Below are 21,694 nucleotides of genomic sequence, written 5' to 3' on the forward strand. Positions count from 1 at the left end.
AACAAATCTTCTAATATGGACAGTATTTCACCTAAAATTCACACAAATAAATCTGCACAATTGTGCACGAAAAAGTAAAAACATAAAAACAGTTTCCAAAAACATCATTTCACCAATAACAAATACACTCGCATTCACCAATACGCATAACGAGATATGCACAAGTAAATTTTAGTTATGAAGGTCTATTGTGGAGCAAGATGTGTTGTGTTTGGGTGTGTGTGTGTGTGAATAGCATGATTGTGAATCGACTTTTCAATTGAGTATATTTTGAAATGCTATTCCCCTTTTATCCCCCGCACATGAAGTAAACTTGAGAGAACATCCAATATTTAAGCAATAAAAAAAGCCAACGTTATTTGTGGGTGACTTTGGTTTGGGATTCATAAATATCTACGTAGAAGAGTATAACGATGACAGTTGTGGCCGATTTTTAGCATAGAGAAATAAATTTTTTTAGAAATTTTGATTTTATTCGATCTTTCTTTTTTCCAATAGAAAATAATTAATCAAGCTTGAGATCGTTTTTTGTATGTATTGGTTTCTTTATTTTTCAATATTTCGCAATTACATTGAATTGCTTCATCAGGAGTCGATCTATAATAAAAGTGGTTTGATAATTTTTAATCATGACATGTAAAATTCTTTCTCAAAATTGTTTTTAAAATCGCAAATAATTTTAGTGGTAATAACAGCTATTGGTTTTAGTTTACAAATTTTTTATAAATAATTAAAGATTTTAATAATTGTAATTAACAAGTATCAGGAGACCAGGAAAAACAAAAGGAATTACATTATACACTTACGTATGCAAAACATTTAAGTGTAACACAACAACAACACATAAAGCTTAAAACTAGAGTAGTATCACTACGTTCGTCTATTACTTTTATTGCACTGATTTCCCTCTTGCTTTCTCTGATGCTGAGTACTTGCATATCTAGTTGTCTTGTCTATGATGTGTCTGTATATGTGAGCAATGTTATCTGTATCTGATTTGTAGTTCATTCTCTTCTCTGTGGGTACATTGTTAATGTACAACATTTCTAATGTTAATCTTTTGCTGTTGCTACTCTCTCTCCAATACTCTCACATCGTCAAAGTTCGGGTGATGTTTCGTTGTCGCACAGTGTGTTGCAAGCGCGGTTTTTTGGAGTTTGTTGTTATTGCGGAGTTTTATGTCTGATTTGTGTCCCGACAGTCTTGTTTTTAATTTATTTTTCGTAGTTCCAATATACATTTTGTCACATGGTTCTTTGTTATCTCCATTACATGTTATTTGATAGATAACATTAGATGTTTCCATAATAGGCGTCTTGTCTTTAGTTTTTGTGAAAATGTTTTTTAGTGTATTGTAATTTTTATGGGCAATATTGACTTTATTTTTGTCTACTATGTTAGAGTTTGTTATCCTTTCCGAAATTCCTTTTACATAGGATAAGGATCTGTAAATTTTGGGTTCTTTCTCTATATTTTCTTTGTCCAAGTAGGGTTTGTAAGATGAAATTAGTTCTTTTATTAGTTTTGGTGGAAAATTATTTTCTTGAAGTATATTTTGCAGCTTTTTTCTGTTGTTTTTATGGAATTTATTATCGCTTATTGTCAGTACTCTGTTTACTAAGTTTTTGGCCGTATTTATTAGCATGGACCTTGGGTGATTGGAAAAGAAGTTCATTATTCTTCCTGATGCTGTATCTTTCTGATACCAGTCTGTAATAAGTTTTCCATTTTCTTTTATTAGTAGTATGTCCAAGTAAGGCAGTTTATTATCCGTTTCTATTTCCATCGTAAAACTTATGCTTTTATGAAATTCATTAAGGCATTTTAATGTGTTATCTATTTCGTCCTCTTTTAATATCGCAAATAGGTCGTCAACGTACTTAGTCATAATTTTGGGTTTTTCTTTTAACTTGTCCATAGATGTGTCTAACAATTTTTCCATTAAAATGTCTGCTATGACCGGAGATGCTGGTGATCCCATGGGTAAGCCTTTTTTCTGCCTGTATATTTTTCCGTCGTATTTAAAATATCGATTGTCCACTATACAGAAACGTAGTATTTTCATAAACAGATGCTTTGTCATATTCGTGTGCACAGTTATTTCATTCCACCTTTCTTCTATTATTTGGAGTGCTGCGTCAACTGGTACACTTGGGAAAAGCGATACTACGTCAAACGAAATTAATTTCTCATCCTTTTGGATCGTCAAGTGTTTATATATAATAAAATAAAGAATAATGACAAATCTCTAAGACGCAATATAAACAGACACAAAAATTTGAAAGTGAAAACCGAAAAGATTCACTCTTCAATAACATTTCTAATCAGATGTCGTAATCATGGAATTATACCTGAATTCATAAAAAATTCGATGAAAAACATCTACAATATTTTGGAAAATAAAGAAAAATCTAAAATTGACTTACAGCCCACACTCTTGCAATACATTGAGCATTTTCAAATAAAAATTCTGAATATTTTAATTAAGCACAGACATAATCTCCAGAAAAGTTACAAAGAAGAAGAGGAAAAGATACAAAAAATGGCTTAATGATCACCTCTCACAAGACGAAAACGAAACACTTGTTTCCTATCAAAACACATATATCAGGAAAATTAAAGAAAGAACAAATGAAATACAAAAAGGAAAATTCAATAAACTTTTAGAAAAACAACGAACTGAACTAAACATACGGGTTAATGAAAAATGGTTTGTCAACAAAACCAAAACGGAATTTCCATACGATATAAAATGGCTTCTATCTCTAGGACAAAAGCACGGTCTCCCAACTCAAAGAACAAAATTCCCTTTGTTCAAATATATCGCTGATGGAGAAAATTTAATCCAGATGAACAATGACAAGGAAGAGCAAGAAAAGGCTAGGACAAAATTCGCAACATCGGTAGAGAATCACATTAACAAAATGTCCCATAGTGGAAGAGAAAAATATATTATAAACACAGTGGAACGAACTAAAAAATTTTTAAATGCCAACAAGAATATTTACATACTAAACGCAGACAAAGGAAACGTTACAGTGGCCATGGAGAAGGAAGAATATAAAGAGAGGATGTTAAAAATTGTAGGAGATATGATGACATATCAAAGAGTAAATAAAGACCCCACACAAGCCCTACAAAAGAGAAATAATGAGTTAGTTGAAGAACTTTTCAAGAATAATATCATATCGGAAGCGGAAAAGAAGAACCTTAAGGCAGATAATGTGATAGCACCAAGGCTGTACGGACTACCAAAAATCCATAAAGAAGGATACCCATTGAGACCAATATGCTCTTCGGTTAAATCCCCGTCCTCGGAGATGTGTAAATATGTGGCAGATATTCTGAAATGCTTGACAGTTAAATCTAGATATAATGTTCGGGATTCAGTGCAATTTAGAGATAGGATAAAACACTTGACGATCCAAAAGGATGAGAAATTAATTTCGTTTGACGTAGTATCGCTTTTCCCAAGTGTACCAGTTGACGCAGCACTCCAAATAATAGAAGAAAGGTGGAATGAAATAACTGTGCACACGAATATGACAAAGCATCTGTTTATGAAAATACTACGTTTCTGTATAGTGGACAATCGATATTTTAAATACGACGTAAAAATATACAGGCAGAAAAAAGGCTTACCCATGGGATCACCAGCATCTCCGGTCATAGCAGACATTTTAATGGAAAAATTGTTAGACACATCTATGGACAAGTTAAAAGAAAAACCCAAAATTATGACTAAGTACGTTGACGACCTATTTGCGATATTAAAAGAGGACGAAATAGATAACACATTAAAATGCCTTAATGAATTTCATAAAAGCATAAGTTTTACGATGGAAATAGAAACGGATAATAAACTGCCTTACTTGGACATACTACTAATAAAAGAAAATGGAAAACTTATTACAGACTGGTATCAGAAAGATACAGCATCAGGAAGAATAATGAACTTCTTTTCCAATCACCCAAGGTCCATGCTAATAAATACGGCCAAAAACTTAGTAAACAGAGTACTGACAATAAGCGATAATAAATTCCATAAAAACAACAGAAAAAAGCTGCAAAATATACTTCAAGAAAATAATTTTCCACCAAAACTAATAAAAGAACTAATTTCATCTTACAAACCCTACTTGGACAAAGAAAATATAGAGAAAGAACCCAAAATTTACAGATCCTTATCCTATGTAAAAGGAATTTCGGAAAGGATAACAAACTCTAACATAGTAGACAAAAATAAAGTCAATATTGCCCATAAAAATTACAATACACTAAAAAACATTTTCACAAAAACTAAAGACAAGACGCCTATTATGGAAACATCTAATGTTATCTATCAAATAACATGTAATGGAGATAACAAAGAACCATGTGACAAAATGTATATTGGAACTACGAAAAATAAATTAAAAACAAGACTGTCGGGACACAAATCAGACATAAAACTCCGCAATAACAACAAACTCCAAAAAACCGCGCTTGCAACACACTGTGCGACAACGAAACATCACCCGAACTTTGACGATGTGAGAGTATTGGAGAGAGAGAGTAGCAACAGCAAAAGATTAACATTAGAAATGTTGTACATTAACAATGTACCCACAGAGAAGAGAATGAACTACAAATCAGATACAGATAACATTGCTCACATATACAGACACATCATAGACAAGACAACTAGATATGCAAGTACTCAGCATCAGAGAAAGCAAGAGGGAAATCAGTGCAATAAAAGTAATAGACGAACGTAGTGATACTACTCTAGTTTTAAGCTTTATGTGTTGTTGTTGTGTTACACTTAAATGTTTTGCATACGTAAGTGTATAATGTAATTCCTTTTGTTTTTCCTGGTCTCCTGATACTTGTTAATTACAATTATTAAAATCTTTAATTATTTATAAAAAATTTGTAAACTAAAACCAATAGCTGTTATTACCACTAAAATTATTTGCGATTTTAAAAACAATTTTGAGAAAGAATTTTACATGTCATGATTAAAAATTATCAAACCACTTTTATTATAGATCGACTCCTGATGAAGCAATTCAATGTAATTGCGAAATATTGAAAAATAAAGAAACCAATACATACAAAAAACGATCTCAAGCTTGATTAATTATTTTCTATTGGAAATAAATTTTTGATACACTGGAAAAAAGTTAATTATTTTATGGATAAAATAAATTACATCGTGCGAAAATTGAATGATATTGAATTCCACTTTTTGATTTGTCTTACAAACAATCGCTTTTTTACCAAGATATGTGCTCTGTTTTCGAAAAATTTGAGTTCAGAGACGAATCTCATAAGCAGAATTGAAGATTTTGGAATAAAGATCATACAGTACCATTGGAAAAGCTCCCAAGAAAAGTCACAGTTTGGTGCGGTTTTAGGGGCTTGTGGTATGATCGAACCGTACTTCTTCAAAGATGATACGAATCGTAATGTAACTGTGAATGGTGAGTGCTTTCATGACAAATTATCCAATTTTGTTTTACCCAACATGCAAGAGCTTGACGTGGGGTTTCCTCAAGATGATGACACATGTCCAGTGATGCCAATTCGGTGCTTTTAGCACCAAATTGCCTTTTTAGTGCCTTTTCAAAAAACAAAGCACCAACTTGGTGCTTTCTGGCATTTTCATTTAGTGCTCTTGGTGCGTTTTCCAAGTTGAACAGTATTAAGTTTAATTGACGATATCTTCTCACACAAAAATTCAGATTAGACTCTCAAAAGCTTAAGAAACTCAACTATATTGCCAAATAGATAATTTGATTGTTATGAAGGTGCTATTGATTCTTTTTTTAATCAATATTGGTATTTTAAGATATTCCTTAGAATTGTCAAGGGACCAGTAATGAATTTCTGAACGTGATAAAGATGTCATTTAAACGTTTGTATTAACTTCACAAAACACTCATAACTTAAATAAGAAATAGACTCCCTCTAAATATTAATAATTCCAAATTTAATGTCAAAAAAAATTTTTTCTCGTTTAAAAAAAAAAAAAAATTGTGAAATTTGAAAGACATTACAATAGATGTTCATACCCCGCATGTTCTGGTTTACGAATTCGCAAAACGCAAAATTTTGCGTTTTCAATAATTTTTGAACGATTTCAGGTTTCGTCATGAAATTTGTTCCAATTAAATTTCTTGTCAATAAGAACTATTTATACAAATTTCGTATTAGATATCGTTATGGTTCAGAAAATAGAGGTTGAGAAAAAAATTAAAACTGCGTGAAATTAATACACAACGTTTGCAAGATTTTTTTTGTAGAGCATTGCATTTTAACTTCAACTTTAACTTTTAAATTTATAATATATTTGTTGATGCTTTTAATTCCTTCGGGAGTTGGCATCACTGCACATGGCACACAGCACGTATAAAAATTGAGTTATTGAGAGGTGAGTTCGGTGAACATTTCATTTCACCTTCGGGGCCGATCAATTGGCTACCTGGAACGTGCGACTTAACACCCTTGGACTTTTTGTTATGGGTCTATGTTAAAGCTCATAGAAAATATTTTCAAAATATTTCGAATTAAAAAGTTAAGAAGGTAAATGAAACTAGTTACGTTTTTAATAAAAATTTTAATTGGTTTTTTCAATCAACATCTTTTAAATTTTTGATTGAATCAATTGAAATATTAATTGAAATTAATTGAGCCTGATACATCGGGCTGCCACCTAACCTCACCTAACCTAACCTACTATCATTTTTGTGATTGAAGACATTTCATTTAAAAAAATTAATTGGATCAAATAATTTCGTGATCGAGCGCTTCAGTTGACGCATTGGAAATAAATATCACCAATATTTTTCCAATTAAAATTTTAATTGAACACTAAACAATTTTAATTAAAAAATTAATTGGTTTAAAAAATTGTTTGATTGAAAAAAAAATCAATCACAGAAATTAATCAATTAAATTGTTAATAGGATCAATTAATGAAATAAAAATTATGTTCTTGATACTATCATTCTGTGATTGAAGACGTTTAAATTAAAAATTAATTGGATCAATTAATTTCATGATTGAAGATAAACAAGTATATACGGCCGTAAGTTCGGCCAGGCCAAATCTTATGTACCCTCCACCATGGATTGCGTAGGAACTTCTACTAAAGGCTGTCATCCACAATCGAATTACTTGGGTTGCGATAACACTTGCCGATGGCAAGGTATCGTAAAACTTTTTAACACTGTCTTCTAAATTGTAAGTTAGTCCATAAGGGGTATATATTAAACAAAAAAAAAAGGCCGATTAAATACGTATATAATTCAGTTTGACAAAATTTTCTATAGAAATAAAATTTTGACAAAATTTTCTATAGAAATAAAAACTTGACAAAATTTTCTATAGAAATAAAATGTTGACAAAATTTTCTATGGAAGTAAAATGTTGACAAAATTTTCTATAGCAATAAAATTTTGACAAAATTTTCTATAGAAATAAAATGTTGACAAAATTTTCTATAGAAATAAAATGTTGACAAAATGTTCTATAGAAATAAAATGTTGACAAAATTGTCTATAGAAATAAAATGTTGACAAAATTTTCTACAGAAATAAATTTTTTACAAAATTTTCTATAGAAATAAAATTTTGACAAAATTTTCTATGGAAATAAAATGTTGACAAACATTGCTATAGAAATAAACTTTTTACAAAACTTTCTATAGAAATGAAATTTTGACAAAACTTTCTATAGTAATAAAATTTGACAATTTTTACATGGCTGTTAGAGGCCATATACTAACGAAATGTACCAAATTTCAACCGCATCGGATGACTTTTGCTCCTCCAAGAGGCTCCGGAGGTCAAATCTGGGGATCGGTTTATATGGGAGCTATATATAATTATGGACCGATATGGACCAATTTTTGCATGGTTGTTAGAGACCATATACTAACACCACGAACTAAATTTCAATTGAATCGGATGAATTTTGCTCATCCAAGAGGCTCCAGAGTTCAAATCTGGGGATCGGTTTATATGGGAGCTATATATAATTATGGACCGATATGGACGAATTTTTGCATGCTTGTTAGAGACCGTATACTAACATCAGGTACCCAATTTCAAACGGATCGGATGAATTTTGCCCCTCCAAGAGGCTCCGGAGGTCAAATCTGGGGATCAGTTTATATGGGAGCTATATATAATTATGGACCGATATGGACCAGTTTTTGCATGGTTGTTAGAGACCATATACTAACACCACGTACCAAATTTCAATCGGGTAGGATGAAGTTTGCTCCTCCAAGAGGCTCCGGAGGTCAAATCTGGGGATCGGTTTATATGGGGGCTATATATAATTATGGACCGATATGGACCAATTTTTGCATGGTTGTTAGAGACCGTATACTAACATCAGGTACCAAATTTCAACCCGATCGGATGAATTTTGCCCCTCCAAGAGGCTCCGGAGGTCAAATCTGGGGATCGGTTTATATGGGGGCTATATATAATTATGGACCGATATGGACCAATTTTTGCATGGTTGTTAGAGACCGTATACTTAGACCACGTACCAAATTTCAACCGGATCGGATGAATTTTGCTGCTCCGGAAGGCTCCGCAAGCCAAATTTGGGGATCGGTTTATATGGGGGCTATACGTAAACGTGGGCCGATATGGCCCATTTTCAATACCATCCGACCTACATCAATAACAACTACTTGTGCCAAGTTTCAAGTCGATAGCTAGTTTCGTTCGGAAGTTAGCGTGATTTCCACAGACGGACGGACAGCCGGACAGACGGACAGACGGACAGATGGACAGACGGACGGACGGACGGACATGCTTAGATCGACTCAGAATTTCACCACGACCCAGAATATATATACTTTATGGGGTCTTAGAGCAATATTTCGATGTGTTACAAACGGAATGACAAAGTTAATATACCCCCATCCTATGGTGGAGGGTATAAAAATATATATTTTTTTTTTTTGGTGTGAGATACCGACCGAATATGCCTATATTAGACTAAGCGGATGGACCATTTGGCGCTCAACATTGGCATGAAATAATCTTCAAATATTAAATTATATTATTATGATTATAGCCTTGTTAATTTATCTTAAAAAGATACGGAACATTTAAGAAAATAAAATTTGTATTTAAAGAAGACATTTATTTTTGCTCTTTTGTGAACCACCCATGTATCACCAAGGACATCTAGGAAATGTAAATTGAGTTACGTTTTTGTTTTTTTTTTTTTTTGTATTGACCCATAAAAGTATGTTACAACAATAGTTTTTTGTTTCTGCCATTCTAGCCAATATGCAAAATAAAATCTGCAGGGGAATAACTATAAAAAAACTCCCTCAACTGGTTTGGTCGTCCGACCAGGTTTGAATTCGTGTCGAAGAAGGCGTTGGTCCGTTGCTGAAAACGACACTGGGGGATAAGAGATGTCAATACAATTTGCCAATTCGTTGCCATGATTCTTGGTGACCATAGATACACCTATAGAGGGCGTACGATATATGCAGAGCCATGTCCACACTTAGATAGGATAGAGTTTCATGGAGTTTATTGAAATACATTGTTCTATAGAATACACTTGTATTGGTATGTGTGTGTGTGTGTTTGCAACTTTGGGTATATTGGATATTGTAGGGGCGTGTGGGGTGTATGCCAAATTTCACGACATACGACTATCATCGGATTTTTCCCTTCATCTTCTATATTCGTGTTTATCTTAGCTTGCTTCAATTACAGATTTTTTACCTTTAAAGTTTTATTTGTCTTTTCTCAGTTCCTTCTATTGTATTTATGTTTCATTTTTTTCTTTTTGTTGTTTTTCTTTTTTTAGTCTTGCTTTAGCTAAATGGTGTGGGTGGAGTGAAAAGCTAGAAAAACAAATCAGCCTTTTTTATGTTGTCAATGTGTAAGTTTATCTTGATTAACATTTGCTTTACTTATGTATGCGAGGATTTGTCAATACTTTTGTCGACTATACAAACATATACACACATATGTGTATGTGTGTAACCATGTAGTATAGGGCGTGTTAGACATTGTGTGGATGTGATTATATTTGATCTGTACTTTGATTTTATTTTTTAATTTTTTTATTTAGTTGGCAAACCAGGCGGTTGGTTAAAGAAGTTAGTCAAATTATTTCAGAAGGAAACTAGATTGGCCGCGATCTGAAAGAAAACAAGTATATACAGCACAAAGTTCGGCCGGGCCGAATCTTAAATACCCACCACCATGAACCAAATATTAAGGTTTCCTTTGAAATTTCAGGAGGGCACTTCCCGAAGATAAATTTAAAGATTTCACCTATGAGGACTATATCAGATTCTGGATTTATAAGAACCATTTTTGTTTGAGTTTTAGAGGAATCATTAACATATCTTGTAAGTGTGCAAGAAAATTATAAAATAACGTCTTGATTTGATATGTTAAATCTGTAGAAGTAAAATCTTGAAATTTTACATTGAGTTTCAAGCAATTTTCATGATCAGTGCGCCTTCTACACCCTCAAGAAGTGAAGTCGGTCTATATGGAGGCATTACCAAATGGACCGATAAAAACTTAATCCGATACACGTTTTTGTGAGCCTAAAATAACAGAATATTTAAAATTTCAGGCAAATCAGATAAAAACTACGGTTTCTAGAAACCCAAGGAGTTAAATCGGGAGATCGTTTTTATGGGGGCTATACTAAAATATAGACCGATACTCACCGTTCTCGGCACACCTCTTTATGACCCGAAAATACCTCTAGATTTCCAATTTCAGGAAAATAGGAAACTTCGGATTCTAGAAGCCCAAGAAGCAAAATTGGGAACTCGGTCTATATGGGGGCTATACCAAAATATGGACCGATACTCACCATTTTCGGCACACCTCTTATGGACCTAAAATACCTCTAGATTTCCAATTTCAGACAAATTGGATAAAAACTACGGTTTCTATAAGCCCAAGACCCCAAATCGGGAGGTCGTTTTATATGGGGACCATACCAAAACATGGACCGATACTCACAATTTTTGGCACACGTATTTGTGGTCCTACAATACCTCTACATTTCCAATTTCAGGTAAATTGAATAAAAACTGCGGTTTCTATAAGCCCAAGAAGTAAAATCGGGAGATCGGTCTATATGGGGGCTATATCAAAACATAAACCGATACTCACCATTTTTGGCACACCTCTTTATGGTCATAAAATACCTCTAGATTTCAAATTTCAGGCAAATTGGATAAAAACTACGATTTCTATAAGCCCAAGACCCCAAATCGGGAGGTCGGTTTATATGGGGACTATATCAAAACCTGGACCGATATAGCCCATCTTCGGACTTGACCTGCCTGCAGACAAAAGACGAGTTTGTGCAAAATTTCAGCACGATTGCTTCATTATTGAAGACTGTAGCGTGATTACAACAGACAGACAGACGGACATCGTTATATCGTCTTAGAATTTCTCCCTGATCAAGAATATATATACTTTATATGGTTGGAAATCGATATTTCGATGTGTTACAAACGGAATGACAAACTTATTATACCCCCGTCACCATGCAATGGTGGTGGGTATAATGAGTACTTAATTTAAATCGGATGATATCTAATTTAGTTTTTTTTTTATACCCTGCTCCACACTGTGGAACAGGGTATTATAAGTTAGTGCATATGTTTGCAACACCCAGAAGGAGACGGGATAGACACATGGTGTCTTTGGCAAAAATGGTCAGGGTGGGCTCCTGAGTCGATATAGCCATGTCCGTCTGTCCGTCTGTCCGTGAACACATTTTGTAATCAAAGTCTAGGTCGCAGTTTTAGTCCAATAAACTTCAAATTTGGCACAAGTATGTGTCTTCGCTCAGAATAGATCCCTATTGATTTTGGAAGAAATCGGTTCAGATTTAGATATAGCTCCCATATATATATATATATATATATATATATATATATATATATATATATATATATATATATATATATATATATATATATATATATATATATATATATATATATATATATATATATATATATATATATATATATATATATATATATATATATATATATATATATATATATATATATATATATATATATATATATATATATATATATATATATATATATATATATATATATATATATATATATTTCGCCCGATATGGACTTATATGGCCCCAGAAGCCAGAGTTTTACCCTGATTGGCTTCAAATTTTGCACAAGAAGAACAATTAGTACTATAGTCAAGTGTGACAAATTTCATTGAAATCGGTTCAGATTTAGATATAGCTCCCGTATATATCTTTCGCCCGATATACACTAATACGGTCCCAGAAGCCAGAGTTTTACCCCAATTAGGTTGAAATTTTGCACAGGGAGTAGAATTAGCAGTGTAGTCAAGTGTGCAATTGTTTTGAAATCGGTTCAGATTTAGATATAGCTCCCATATATATCGTTCGCCCGATTTACACTCATATGACCACAGAGGCCAATCTTTAGCTCCGATTTAGTTGAAATTTTGCACTGGGAGTAGAATTTGCATTGTAGCTATGCGTGCCAAATTTGGTTGAAATCGGTTCAGATTTAGATATAGCTCCCATATATAGCTTTCGCCCGATTTACACTCATATGACCACAGAGGCCAATTTTTTGCTCCGATTTAGTGAACATTTTGCACAGAGAGTAGAATTAGAATTGTAGCTATGCGTGCCAAATTTGGTTGAAATCGGTTCAGATTTAGATATAGCTCCCATATATATGTTTTTCTGATTTCGACAAAAATAGTCAAAATACCAAAATTTTCCTTGTAAAATCGCCACTGTTTAGTCGAAAAGTTGTAAAAATGACTCTAATTTTCCTAAACTTCTAATACATATATATCGAGCGATAAATCATAAATAAACTTTTGGGAAGCTTCCTTAAAATCGCTTTAGATTTAAATGTTTCCCTTATTTTTTACTAAAATTGTGTTCCACCCTAGTGCATTAGCCAACATAAATTTTGAGTCTATAGATTTTGTAAAAGTCTATCAAATTCTGTCCAAATCGAGTGGTATTTAAATGTATGTATTTGGGACAAACCTTTATATATAGCCCCCCAACACATTTGACGGATGTGATATGGTATCGAAAATTTAGATCTACAAAGTGGTGCAGGGTATAATATAGTCGGCTCCGCCCGACTTTAGACTTTCCTTACTTGTTTTTAATTAAAAAGGTTTTTGTTTTATATTGGACATCCGTTGATCAAATCATCTTTTATTTAGGTATGCAACGTAATAACCGACATCGCTAAAGATTCGTTTTTTTAACAAAATGTATATGAGAGATGTTTCTTTTTTATACCTAGCAAAAAAAAAATTGGAAGTTATTTTAAAGACACAATTATAAAAACACTCCCAAAATTGCTCTTCCAAAGTTGTTTTTTATTTTAACTACACTGAAAAAACAGTGAACCCACCAGGAAGAAAACTTTTGGTTAATTTTAGAAAACTTTAAATATTTTTAGAACAATTTAACTAAACAGTATTACAAACGCCGATATCACAAAAATAGGTAAATATTTTTCGACAAATTCAAGAAAATTTATTAGACATAGTTAATTTTTTTCGCATGTTAAAGAAAATTTTGTTGTTTGAAGGAAAAAAATTTGAGTTCAAAATTGCAAGAATGTCTTTAGTGGCATTCCAAAAAAAAAAAAAAAAAAAAAAAAAAAAATGGAAGTGCTTCTAAAGGCACAACTTTAAAAGTACTTACAAAAATGTCCTCCCAATGATGTTCATTATTTTAAGTACTTATACTGAAAAAACAGTGAACCCACCAGGAAGAAAACTTTCGGTTAATTTTAGAAAATTTTGAATATTTGTAGAAAATTTTAACTAAACAGTATTACAAACGTCGGCATCACGCCGATGTTATAAAAATAAGTAAATATTTTTCGACAAATTCAAGAAAATTTTTTAGACATAACAGACATAAGTTTTTTCACTTGTTAAAGAAAATTTTGTAGTTTGAAAGAACAACTTATAGTTCAAAATTGCAAGAATGTCTTTGGTGACATACGAAGTTCATGATGGATGCATTTTTGGTAAAATTTACAAATTTAAAGAAATTCTGAACTATTTTGTAGAAGACACGAATTTAGTTAATCTTTATACTTCATTTGAGTATATTTTTTCCTCGGGTTTAGTTTATTAAACTCACGTACACAAAAAATTATTAAAGTAAAGAAAAATTTCTCCAAACATAATAATTCTATGAACTAAAATAAAGTTAAATTGGCTTTAGTGAAATAGAGAGTTCACTTTTTTTCAATGTAGGAAGTTCTTTTAATTCAATTTTTTGTAACTCAGTCTTTTAATATTTTTGAAAGAAATTTTAACTTTTTTTGTATCAAATAAAGGGTGATACGGTCAAAATATAAACTTGACGTATTTCTTCCAATTTTGCATTTAAAAAACCTGAAAACCCCTCATTTTGAAGGTGTGTGTGTGTGTAGAATGTTGCTCCTATTTTGATTTTGGAATTCACTCTTCAATTGTCAAAATGCCGTCCAAGCAAGAAGAGCAGCGTATCAAAATTTTGCTCGCGCATCGCGAAAATCCGAGTTACTCGCATGCAAAGCTGGCAAAATCGCTAAAAGTTGCCAAATCAACCGTTACAAATGTAATTATAGTGTTTGGGGAGCGTTTGTCGACAGCCAGGAAGTCTGGATCGGGGGGTAATCGAAAACCGGAAGCCGCTGAGACGACAAAGAGAGTTGCCAGTAGTTTCAAGCGAAACCCTAACCTCTCTCTCCGAGATGTCGCAAATAAGCTAGGTGTATCGTCTACAACCGTGCATCGAGCCAAAAAACGAGCCGGACTATCGACTTACAAGAAGGCAGTGACTCCAAATCGCGATGATAGCTCATCGGAGGGTTAATTATACATTCCCACATTATGGTATTTTGTTACAAATTCAATTTCTCACACTAGGAAAACTAGCCTCGGTTGTTTGCGAAGGGAGGTGGAATGTAAAACAGATTTTTTATGGCATCGTCACTCTAATGGAGAATGTATGAATACAGAGTAGTGTGTAGCAGTAGTAGTAGCACGCATTTATTTACTTCAGACCCGCACATACTGACGTATACGTCCCATTCTCTAATTCAATATATACCAACACTATGACTTGGCTTACATACAGTCATGTTGCCTTTCATGTAGCATTGAAATCTATCAGTTTTTATCATTGGATTGGAAGTGTTACACAGATCTGGTTTACCTTCTTATGAGTACACATGTTTCGACCATAAAAGCTGATTTGAAAGGGAGGGCTATAATAGTTTTGCTTCACTAGTGTCAAGAATGTTGGGATTTTACCGCTTACATTTAATGCAATGCGTTTCATCATCCCCTTGTGTATTCATCATTGAAAAACCGTTTGAGAGTTTATTAAAAATTTGCATAAATAAATCCGTAAGACTTTATGTTTTCTCAAGGAGCTAACAAATTATGAGGTCCTTATTTATTATTCATAAAGTTAATTTGGAAGGACCCAAGTCGCTATGGCACAAACCAAGTGATCTGGTTCCACCACACTTTCGGGCCTTTTTCAGCCTTTCGAAATTTATTTACACAAAAACTGCCATACTGAAATGGATAAAATCAGAGCAAAAATGGTTGGTGGTGGGATGGTAGTTAGCTACCTTATTTTAAACTGCTCCGTTTTTTGCTTTACGGATGTGTTTGTGTGTGTTATTGAAAGGCAGCAATTTAATTGAATTCCATATGACATAATCAAGAGATTGTATACAATCCATATAACATATACCTGTAAAGAAAATTGTGGTTGTTACACTGGGAGAACTATTGATGTCTGGAAAGTATAATTACAATATTCAAGAGGTTGGGCTGTAATATGCACACCGGATCGGTAACACAGGTGTTTTCTTAACCCTGGTAGAGGGTATACTTATTTTATGCATTAGTATATAACGCGAAGAAGAACCAATCGTTTAATATACCGATCGTTTTAGAATTAAATTGTGAGCCAATATAGCTCAGTCCGTCTGTCTTCGTGACTGCATAAGTGTTGTAACCTTAGGGCAACACTTTTTTGCAGAAACGAAATTTCCTTATACACAGAGAACGACCATGATTAACTCAGATATGTGTCATGAGCAAAAAAATTCTTTTGGACGGAGTACATGGCAGATTTTGGGTCAAAAATTTTGTTTTCTCGTTAAACATAAACATGCTTGCCGAAATTCGATATATAATTTTCGATAAACTAAAATGGTCGTGAAACTAACATTTTGCTCTTGAAACAAGTTTTAGGTGATCATATTCCTTCTATGGGTGAAGGTCGGAAGAGTTAAACCACTGCCCAACATTTCTTGTTGTTCCGCTTAACCTGGAATTGAACTCATTACTTTTCCTTTCAGGGAGCAAAAAAGTGGGTAAAATATGCCACTTTTGAATACATTGATGGAAATTAATATCGCCACTACTTTATAGCTCCTCATGCTTGGGATGACAGAGATTGTTTATACAGAGTTTACGGTGGTATGAAAATGGGCTCAAAGCCAAATGAAATAGGTCCACAAATGTGGAGTGACGCCTCATAATGAATACGAAGCCTATGAAAATGTTCCCTAACAAATTGTAATTGAATTATGAAAATCGACCCCAAAATAAAATTAGGACTAATTTTCACTCTTGAGTTAAAAGACCGTTTGAAAATGAACCCTAACAGATGGAAAAAAATATGAAGTCATAAGAAAAAAATTAAATATGTCGTACAGAGTACAAATGTACAGAATCGAATCCATAAACTGAAAAACACGAAATTTTCACAATATTAAGGACATTTTTTTTTTAATGAGGATATTTTAAGTAAAAGAAAGTTTGTAATATTTGTTTCACAAATATTTTTTTATTAAAGTTAAGACTCACATTTTGAAAACTAGCGTCCTTTCGTTAAAGTGGTATGACTTACAACTAAGACAATTTTTTTGGAATTAAGAAAACATTGTTTACTTTAACAGATTTGGATTTTTAATCTGTACGAGAATAGCTTAATTATTAGATTGTGAAAAGAGAATGAAAATTCCATAAATGAGAACCGTTAATTGGTCCTAGATTTAAAGCCAAATAGGTTATAGGTTCGGTGGCAGACCGATGTATCAGACTCACTTAGACTGTTCAGTCCATTGTGATAGCACATTGGTGAACTTCTCTCTTATCACTGAGTGCTGCCCGATTCCATGTTAAGCTCAATGACAAGGGAGCTCCTTTTTATAGCCGAGTCCGAATTTCGTTCAACATTCCAGTGAAACCAATTAGAGAAGCTTTGAAATCATCAGAAATGTCACCAGATTTACTGAGGTGGGATAATCCACCGCTGAAATCCTTTTTGCTGTTCGGTCGAAGCAGGAATCGAACCCACGACCTTGTGTATGCAAGGCGGTCATGCTAACCATTGCACCACGGTGGTGGCTCCCAAGCCAAACAGGCACCAATCTGGCTTTAAATCTATGATCAATAAAATCAAAGTTAATATACATATCTCATATTCATGTCTTTATTTTAAAGAAGCTGCATCTTTGGCTCAGAATCAATACCAAAATCCTAAAGGAAAGGCGAATTCTTTTGATCCAAGTAATTTTTTTAAGGGTAGTTGTCACCGTTGTCAAACCCCCGAAGCGAAAAACGCCCCACTTGAAAACTAAAAGTAATCGCAAAAAAAATTGTGGTCAACTTTCATATGAAATATTGGGGTTTATTTTCGTAATGCAAACGAGCCCCAAACATAAAATGAAGTTACTCCCCACAAAACGTAAACATTTGTTGATTTCCATATTTTTTGTTGGAGTCCTACCTCACATGGATTGTGGGCTAATTTCATAGGGCCCATATTCATGGCACCAGATTTTTCACTTTGCTATTAGAAATTTTACTAATCGGAAAATATATCCAAATTCCGTCTAGAAAAATTGATTTTTGATGCTTATAAGGTAAAAAGGTCGATCCGATCAAATCGTTTATTGGCATTCGTCCGAATATGTGATCGAGCCATTTGTACGCATGATGATGGCTCTCTATAACATAAAGGGCTTTGATGGAGTTCTGCCATTCTTTCATGGATTCTACTTTTAAAAATTTTTAAAAAAATTTAATTGGAGCTGAATAGTAGAAACATTTTCCACATCATATTTTATGAATGATGGGATGAATGAGCTTGCAAGCCGGATTGTGTTTATATTGCTCGTTTATCTTTTTCCCCGTGTACAGATTTCCCAATGACAAACCCTCTAACAAAAGAATGAAGAACACAAATAACATCAAAAGGTATGGCCAGTACGAATATGGAGACAATGTCGATGTAGTCTTTGGTACCGAGGTTATTAGAAATCAAACAAATCACACCATTGAAATGAAAAAGAAAGGCAAATAAAATATCAAATAAGAAATTAGGGTCCTTCGTCCTTTGTATGTGTTTCTGTGTATGGCGGCACAATAGTCAGCTCAAACATCTCGCCTTATCAGCACAAACCTTTTAAAGTTCAACTGATGTTGCCGTTTTCTCTACCTTCGTCTCCTGCACACTGTTTTGAAACATCCCAATGGCATGCAGTCCTTTCTTGTTGGGTCGGAATGTTAGTAGGAGCGGTGGAGGCGAGGGTTGCCAAGAAGCAAATCATCGAGACAGTTTAGTAGAATTTTCCTCCATTCATATTTGCCAACCAACACATACTGTCGCACATCTGTTGTCGATTTTTTTGGCCATGGAGATGAGAGACGTAGTGACTTTGGCGACATCTCCTCTCCCTCGTTTGTTAACATTCCTTTGTAGTACATGTGAAAATTGTTAAGATCATAAATGTAAGGGAGTGTTTACGACACTCGCCTTCCTTCCTTCCTTCCATTTGCAGAAGGTGAACTTTGTGATTGGTATTTCCATTGAATTACCAATTACTGAAATCCGGTGATTGGAAAGGCCGAAAATGGGACCAGAATGGGACCTATACCCATACACACACACACACACATATACAACGTACACAGAGTTAATGAAAGCCTCATAAGGTGGTTGCTTGCTTCAGTACATATGGTTCATTTGGGGCTCTGGGAGCTTCCTGGCTGGTCACTCGATTTCGGTGGACAGTAGGATATGTGATATGTGTCTATTTAAAAACGCTATAAAATATGTGTACCCTTACAAGAGTGATATGAAATTGGCCGTTGCAAATGACAACTGTGTAAAAATGTCAGAATAAAATTATTTTCAATTTTTTTTTAGGAGGAAAGCGAATTTTGTTCCCTTTATTGAGTAGATGTTTATGGGTGGGCTTGTCTTGTCGATTTACGAAGGATACGGAAATGTTGTTTTTCCCAATAAAACAAATCAATAGAAAATTTATAGTTTGTTCTTTAATGAAAGGTGTATGAAACATTGGGGCCGGGGGGATTTTATGAAAATTTATTGAGCTTACTATTGGTAGGCTTACATTCTCTTCGGTATATGTATTTCTGATTTTTTTTTGTTTTCACAAAAATTTTAAGGAGATTAAAGCATTGTCATGTACCTGATGTGAAAATGTGTGGAATAATTCAATGTGTCTGATAATACTACACGTGTAAATTGTTTCGGTTATTTGCACAATGCAGGCCAATGGATTCTTTTTCACTGGAATTAGTTGCGTATTTTATGGTCATACCATAAACATATCAAATCCATGGTTTTGAATTATGGTCAGGGAAAATGGATTAAACAATTTTTCTGAAAATTTCTACATATTAGAATAAAGCTCAGACAATTAGTGACCATGTTTAATGGTGCTAAATTGTGAGAATTGATTTATACAAACAGACCCATAAATCCAAAAATATAATCGATGGCATTGGATGTGAATGAACAAAGGCAAAAAATTGTATTAATTAAAAAAAAAAAATCAAGAGGATCGGATTGTTATAAATATAAATATATCGCAAAAGGCATTTTGTATTATGTATATATGAAGTTCCAAATTAAATCTTTCAATATTAGCCAAGAACTCAAACTGGGAGATCGGATATATGGGGGCTGTTGACACCACTGCCAGTCTCGTATACAGAGTTATCGATAAACATTATATTTGAGAATCACTCCTTTTGTTTGAGTAGTTAGCCATATTAGAATTTATATTTGATTTTTTTTATTAACGAAAGAAAATTCCAAGCGCCTGTAACATAAGTTTGCGCTTTAATTATTAAAGAGGGTAGAAGGACGCTGTGCCGTAACCTTATATGAAGTTCGTACTTAGTTTCCTAACCAAAAAAGTGTGTAATTTGTATATAAATAATTATTAATGAGCCATGAATTAATGTAATAAATATATTTTAGGAATTTTAATCGTAAGCGTTGAAATAAAGATTCCAAGAATTATTTCTTCGTTTTGGTTTGTAATCTATTGGGAAACGAAGTACTGGGCCAGATTCCCCTTAACAGGGGCTATAACAAAACAAAATTTTTATTTATTTTAAGGGGTTAATGTTTATAAATGCAAATAAAACAAGAAGTCAATTTGTTTGTTCGGTCTAAACAGGGGCTTTATCAAAACAGGGACCGAACATAACATCACCATCGTATTAGAATATCACTTTGATCAAAATTATACTTACTTTGTATTAGCTTAAATGGATATTTCGATGTTTTGCAAACGGAATATTTACATTATTATGCCCCCATCACCGTCTTATGATGGTGGGTTTAAAAAACTGATAAGAGATAGATTCCTAAGTTAGTTTTATACAACGATCTTCGCACAATTGGGGTTAAGCACAATATTAGAATGAAAGCTTCTAAATTTCATTTAGAATCCAGTTAGGTAGATTGTAAACAACATCGGAAAAGAATTTAGTTAACCCAAACCTTCGTCTATTATTATAAATAAATTTTAATTGAATACAACCATAATACAAATATATTTTCCTTACAACTGTCTTAAAATAAACAGAACAGTCTTAATAAATACAGGCCATTTGTGAATACAATTGATATTCCGGTCAACACGTAGATTTCTATAGCCTGCGCCTCACTGTGGAACAGGGTATTATAAGTTAGTGCATATGTTTGCAACACCCACAAGGAGACGAGATAGACACATTGTGTCTTCGGCAAAAATGCTCAGGGTGGGCTTCTGAGTCGATATAGCCATGTCCGTGAACACATTTTTGTAATCAAAGTCTAGGTCGCACAAGTATGTGTTTTGCCTCAGAATATAACCCTATTGATTTTGGAAGAAATCGATTCAGATTTAGATATAGCTTCCATATATATATTTCGCTCGATATGGACTTATATGGCCCCAGAAGCCAGAGTTTTACCCAAATTTGCTTAAAATTTTTCACAAGAAGAACAATTTGGTAGAAATCGGTTCAGATTTAGATATATCTCCTATACATAGCTTTCGCCCGATTTACACTCATATGACCACAGAGGCCAATTTTTTGCTCCGATATAGTTGAAATTTTTCACAGGGAGTAGAATTAGCATTGTAGCTATGCGTGCCAAATTTGGTTGAAATCGGTTCAGATTTACATATATCTCCCATATATAGCTTTCGCCCGATTTACACCACAGAGGCCAATTTTTAACTCCGATTTAGTTGAAATTTTGCACAGGGAGTAGAATTAGCATTGTAGCTATGCGGGCCAAATTTAGTTGAAAT

At 33.4% G+C, this 21,694-nt stretch overlaps 2 protein-coding genes across 2 annotated transcripts; one reads left to right on the forward strand and one right to left on the reverse strand.

Annotated features, from left to right (window-relative positions):
- Positions 1-1,069: 1,069 nt before the first annotated feature.
- Positions 1,070-2,083, reverse strand: LOC142231484 (uncharacterized). The gene has a single exon (XM_075302093.1). It carries the CDS (start codon positions 2,081-2,083, stop codon positions 1,070-1,072), a length of 1,014 nt encoding a protein of 337 aa, XP_075158208.1.
- Positions 2,084-2,849: 766 nt separating this feature from the next.
- On the forward strand, positions 2,850-18,438 carry LOC142231485 (uncharacterized). The gene is made up of 4 exons (XM_075302094.1): positions 2,850-4,740; positions 5,301-5,571; positions 9,835-9,909; positions 18,276-18,438. The coding sequence occupies exons 1-4, from the start codon at positions 2,850-2,852 to the stop codon at positions 18,436-18,438; spliced, it is 2,400 nt and encodes a 799-aa protein (XP_075158209.1).
- The last annotated feature ends 3,256 nt before the right edge of the window (positions 18,439-21,694 follow it).

The sequence above is a fragment of the Haematobia irritans genome, chromosome 3 (assembly GCF_050003625.1).
Source record: "Haematobia irritans isolate KBUSLIRL chromosome 3, ASM5000362v1, whole genome shotgun sequence".
Classification (NCBI taxonomy): Eukaryota; Metazoa; Arthropoda; class Insecta; order Diptera; family Muscidae; genus Haematobia; species Haematobia irritans.

Excerpts from the sequence above, each read along its gene's own strand:
- LOC142231484 (XM_075302093.1), bottom strand. The coding sequence starts at position 2,083 with ATGACAAAGCATCTGTTTATGAAAATACTACGTTTCTGTATAGTGGAC.
- LOC142231485 (XM_075302094.1), top strand. The coding sequence starts at position 2,850 with ATGAACAATGACAAGGAAGAGCAAGAAAAGGCTAGGACAAAATTCGCA. Across the intron at positions 5,572-9,834 it reads TGTCCAGTGATGCCAATTCG|TCTTGCTTTAGCTAAATGGT; the intron begins GTGCTTTTAGCA and ends TTCTTTTTTTAG. Across the intron at positions 9,910-18,275 it reads CTTTTTTATGTTGTCAATGT|ATTTCCCAATGACAAACCCT; the intron begins GTAAGTTTATCT and ends CCCCGTGTACAG.